Genomic DNA, 5,021 nt, shown 5'->3' with positions numbered 1-5,021 from the left:
AATTTGAAACCTAGGCCTGCATGGCTGCCAAGCTTTGCTTTGTCTGTGGCACTGTGATGCTTTAGTCAGGTTGGATTAACTGCCTTCTCTGTGGCACTGTGGTGCTTTAATCAAGTTGGATTAACTCGTGCCTCTCTGGGTACCTAGTGAATTCTATGTCCCAACTTCCCAGGATGGCTTCTAGGCAAAGTCCAGAAATTACTTGTGGCAGCTAATGCAGGTGACAAGCCCCTAGGTACAGAATAACCAAGTCCCCTAGAGAAACTGGCAACGTGTACACAAAGAAGTAGACGAGTAGTGCAGCATTGTTTGGAAACAATACTAGTCAAATACAAAGTAAATCATCAGAGGACTATTAGCAGCAGTTAGCGACTGACCTAGAGCCACACGTGTCGACATGAATCTCAGTACTGAACAAAAAAGCAAGGGGCAGAAGGCTGCATAGAGTGTGGGGCCGCGGACACACTGCTTTAAGACTTTCAGAATAAACGTCTGAAGGCTAAGATGCCAGTGTGTCTGCAGGAAACTTGGTTAGGTGTCTGGGGGAAGACTGCCTCTGCTCTGAGCTCACAGAGAAGGAATGAGGACTTCAGTCCACCAGCAGAATCAGAGCACTGCCATCTCTGCCCGCCTGAACAGACCACACCCAAAAATTACAATGCAGGGCGAAGTCATGGCTCACCAGCTTTCTGACCTGGAGGTTCAGAGGGTCCCTGGGGAAGATCCGCATGGGCACAGGTGGGAGGACCTGTTCTACGTGGGCGCTATTCTGAATCGTTTTTTCTATGTCGTTTTTACTGATGGTTTTAAACATGCCTCTGATCCTAGCCTTCTTCTGTGGCATGTTTCCATTCAGCATCAGAAGCTGTGAGAATATCTGCAGTGCCCTCATGAGGTTCGGGTTGCACTGGGTGGCCTGAGACGCCCTGCAGAGGAGGCACTTTGGGAGGCCGAGGCGGGTGGATCACCTGAGATCAGGAGTTCAAGACCAGCCTGGCCAACGGGGTAAAACTCCGTTCTACTAAAAATACAAAAAATAGCTGGGTGTGGCCTGGTATGGTGGCTCACGCCTGTAATCCCAGCACTGGGAGGCCAAGGCGGGTAGATCACCCGAGGTTGGGAGTTTGAGATCAGCCTGGCCAACATAGTGAAACCCCGTCTGTACTAAAAATACAAAAATTAGCTGGGTGTGGTGGCGCATGTCTGTAGTCCAGCTACCTGGGAGGCTGAGGCAGGAGAATGGCTTGAACCCGGGAGGTGGAGATTGCAGCGAGCCAAAGTCATGCCATCGCACTCCAGCCTGGGCGACAGAGCAAGACTCCACCTCAAAAAAAGAGCATTTGGAAATTTATTCCTGGCATTTCATGCAGCACAGAGGCAGCAATTCCCATAGTGAACAAATATGGGATTGTATGTTTCAAGATGAAAGCAATCAAAGATACGCAAAAGTTTGACATAGTTTCCTAATAACCTTACCATTTGTTGTTTAATAGAATTTTCAATGCCAGCTTGCACCATTAAGTCACTGACGTTCTTCTGTAAGTCCTCAATGCGATTTCCCATTTCTTCCAGTGCAGTGTTAAGGAGCTCTATGTAGAGCCGTGGAGGCACAGCCAGGATGTCCTCAGAGACCCCGCCTCCCATGGCACCTGCCGTCACCGTGCTCATGGCAAAGCCACTGCAGATGCAACTTTTAAAACGAGAGCATCAACAACAGGCCTAGTGTCTGTGCAAATCAGCTTCTTTCCCTGAGTGTTCCTCAGTGTGTCCCTTTAACCTTTAAACCGTGAGCTTAGAAAACGTGGCTCCCCTCCCCTTGCTTGGACATGGATTTGGGGACAGGAGATCGGTATGTTTTAGTCAAATTCTGGGTGTGCAAAAATAAATATAATGGAAATTAACTCTTTTTGTTTGTTCCTAGGGTCTTGCCCTGTCCCTAGTGGAGTGCAGTGGTGTGATCACAGCTCACTGCAGCCCTGAACTCCTGGGCTCAAGCGATCCTTCCACCTCAGCCTCTTGAGTAGCTGGGACTATAGACTACCACCCAGCTGGAATTAACTCTTGAAAAAACTAACATTCATAAGGTTTAATTTTATGTTTAAGACTTATTTTCTGTGGGAACCCATTTACAAAATCAAAAGTCGCAAGCACACAATATCTAAGGAATACATTTAATTGTGTAGCATGAGCTCAAATTGGGCGAGTCTTGGGGCAGTTGTTACCCTTATCTAGATTTGCTCCAACTCCAAAAAAAGTTCTATTCTCATTCTGTTTGATTTCATGTTTCTAAGACAAAACAGTGAGTTGATGAAGTTAAACTAAACGAAAGCAAGCTTGGGCGAGCCTTATCTCAGATCCTGTCTGGAGCCTTCAGTGTTACCCTGTGTGGGGTCTGATTCCGTCTGAGGGCCTGTGTCCAGGGTGCACTGTCCGGCTGGGGACTGATGGAAGCCCCGCTGGGAAGTGTTGCATGTTTGGGTTCTTTTTTTTTTTTTTTTTTTTTTGAGACGGAGTCTTGCTCTGTCGCCCGGGCTGGAGTGCAGTGGCCGGATCTCAGCTCACTGCAAGCTCCGCCTCCCGGGTTTACGCCATTCTCCTGCCTCAGCCTCCCGAGTAGCTGGGACTACAGGCGCCGCCACCACACCCGGCTAATGTTTTTGTATTTTTAGTACAGACGGGGTTTCACGGTGTTTGCCAGGATGGTCTCGATCTCCTGACCTCGTGATCCACCCGCCTCGGCCTCCCAAAGTGCTGGGATTACAGGCTTGAGCCACCGCGCCCGGATCCTGCATGTTTGGGTTCTTGTCCTTTATACTTGCCGCATAAGACATCCTGTGTTGCCAGTCAAGCAGGAGGGAAAGCTTTTTTTTTTAGAGGGACTCTCACTCTGTCGCCCAGGCTGGAGTGCAGTGGCGTGATCTCGGCTCACTGCAAGCTCTGCTTCCCGGGTTCCCGCCATTCTCCCGCCTCAGCCTCCCGAGTAGCTGGGACTACAGGCGCCGCCACCACACCCGGCTAATGTTTTTGTATTTTTAGTACAGACGGGGTTTCACGGTGTTTGCCAGGATGGTCTCGATCTCCTGACCTAGTGATCCACCCGCCTCGGCCTCCCCAAGTGCTGGCATTGCAGGCGTGAGCCACCGCAGCCAGAGGTAGAGCTTTGGCTACAGGTGAGGGGTAATTAACACATCAGGAAGCCACCATAAAAGCACAGAAGTAAATACTGGGAAATCCTATAAGTAAACTATTACCTACTACTAGCAGACAACAAAAAGATACTCCATGACAATCTACCAGTCCGAAAGAGTCAAGGCATTTGTTAAAGGTAGAAAAGGATATTTCTGAGGTTTAATGTTGCAGTCAGAGCTTGAAAATGTTCCTGAAGTTCCTGAAATAGATTTTCTGCCTGAAAAATAAACCATAAGACAATTGAATAAATATTTACTATTGACATATGACTTTTTTTTTTTTTTTTTTGAGACGAGGTCTTGCTTTATTTCCCAGGTTGGAGTGCAATGGTGCAATCTCAGCTCACTACAACCTCTGCCTCCTGGATTCAAGTGATTCTCCCACTTCAGCCTCCCTAGTAGCTGGGATTACAAGCGTGTGCCACCACGCCCAGCTGATTTTTGTACTTTTCGTAGAGATGGAGTTTCACCATGTTGGCCAGGCTGTTCTTGAACTCATGACCTCAGGTGATCTGCCTACCTTGACCTCCCAAAGTGCTGGGATCACAAGCATGAGCCACTACACCCGGCCCACATATGACAATTTAAATATCATGGGATAAACCCTTCCATAAATCTGTTGACTTCAGACAAAGGTGCCAAGGTCTTTGGATTCAGAGGGAAAGTCTTTTTTTTGAGACGGAGTCTCACTCCTTGCCCAGGCTGGAGTGCAGTGGCACAATCTCAGCTCACTGCAAGCTCTGCCTCCCGGGTTCACGCCATTCTCCTGCCTCAGCCTCCCGAGTAGCTGGGACCACAGGCGCCCGCCACCTCGCCCGGCTAATTTTTTTTGTATTTTTAGTAGAGACGGGGTTTCACCGTGTTAACCAGGATGGTCTCGATTTCCTGACCTCATGATCCGCCCGTCTCGGCCTCCCAAAGTGCTGGGATTACAGGCGTGAGCCGCCGCGCCCGGCGGGAAAGTCTTTTCAACAAGTAGCGCCGGAATCATGAGAGGGCCAGGTGCAGACTGGGCAGGGACCCATCCCCCTCCTCACACCACACACCACCAATGCAGGAGGATCACACCTTGGCCCAGAGTCAGACCATAAAGCATGCAGAGGAGGACGCAGGTGAAAATCTCGTGACCCTGCGCTCCTCAGGAATTCTTCTAAAATTACTTACCAGGTTATACAGAAATATCACCATTGCTACTTAAAGCGTTTCCTGTTTATATACTGCTTTGTAGTTTACAGACTGTGTCCCACACCATTCATGGTGTAATCTACTCACACCTTGCGACTGTGTCCAGGGTGAGATGAGAACAGTGAGGCTGAGAAGCACAGAATTCTCCCAGCTGGGGGTTCAAGATCCCAGGGAGCCCCACGTACCATGGTGTGACTCTAGAATCCCGTGGACATAGGAAGAGGCCCCACCTCTGAACCATGCCAGGGCTTTCTACCTTTGTCAGGAAATGTACGTTAGGGTTTGCACAACGCCCAACACATTCCTTCAGATGCCAGCTCTCTTCCTTGTAGCCAGTCTTCTTGTGGGCCTGGAACTCCCTTGGCAAGTAGGAAAGCCCGGGGGGCGGGAGGATTTCCGGGAAGAGGCCGGAGCCCCGGGCAGTGCGACACTCGTGGGTCGCCTCTGAAGGGACCTTCGGGCACCCTTTGGCCCAGCTGCTTCCCCACCGACCCCGACCTCAATGCCCCCCAGAACTGCAGGGCTCCCCCCAGGGCCTCAGGGCCCCCCGAGGACCGCAGGGTCCCTCAGAACTGCAGGGCTCCCCCCAGGGCCTCAGGGCCCCCCCGAGGACCGCAGGGTCCCTCAGAACTGCAGGGCTCCCCCCAG

General features: G+C 50.5%; 1 protein-coding gene across 1 annotated transcript; it reads right to left on the bottom strand.

Annotated features, from left to right (window-relative positions):
- Nucleotides 1-589: 589 nt before the first annotated feature.
- On the bottom strand, nucleotides 590-4,376 carry HSBP1L1 (heat shock factor binding protein 1-like 1). Its single transcript, XM_011934394.1, has 4 exons — nucleotides 4,353-4,376; nucleotides 3,340-3,406; nucleotides 1,477-1,571; nucleotides 590-865 (listed from the first exon to the last, which is right to left on the bottom strand). The coding sequence occupies exons 1-4, from the start codon at nucleotides 4,374-4,376 to the stop codon at nucleotides 590-592; spliced, it is 462 nt and encodes a 153-aa protein (XP_011789784.1).
- Nucleotides 4,377-5,021: the final 645 nt, after the last annotated feature.

The sequence above is a fragment of the Colobus angolensis genome, unplaced genomic scaffold, assembly GCF_000951035.1.
Source record: "Colobus angolensis palliatus isolate OR3802 unplaced genomic scaffold, Cang.pa_1.0 Scaffold135, whole genome shotgun sequence".
In the NCBI taxonomy this organism is placed as follows: Eukaryota; Metazoa; Chordata; class Mammalia; order Primates; family Cercopithecidae; genus Colobus; species Colobus angolensis.
The sequence above is the reverse complement of the archived record's forward strand: the minus strand, read 5'-3'. Positions and strand labels throughout refer to the sequence as shown.

Bases quoted from the DNA above. Each gene is read 5' to 3' on its own strand.
- HSBP1L1 (XM_011934394.1), bottom strand. From the start codon at position 4,376: ATGGTGATATTTCTGTATAACCTG. The intron at 3,407-4,352 runs GTAAGTAATTTT...TTTATTTTTCAG, and splicing joins TGATATTTCTGTATAACCTG to GCAGAAAATCTATTTCAGGA. The intron at 866-1,476 runs GTAAGGTTATTA...ATATTCTCACAG, and splicing joins ATTCTATTAAACAACAAATG to CTTCTGATGCTGAATGGAAA.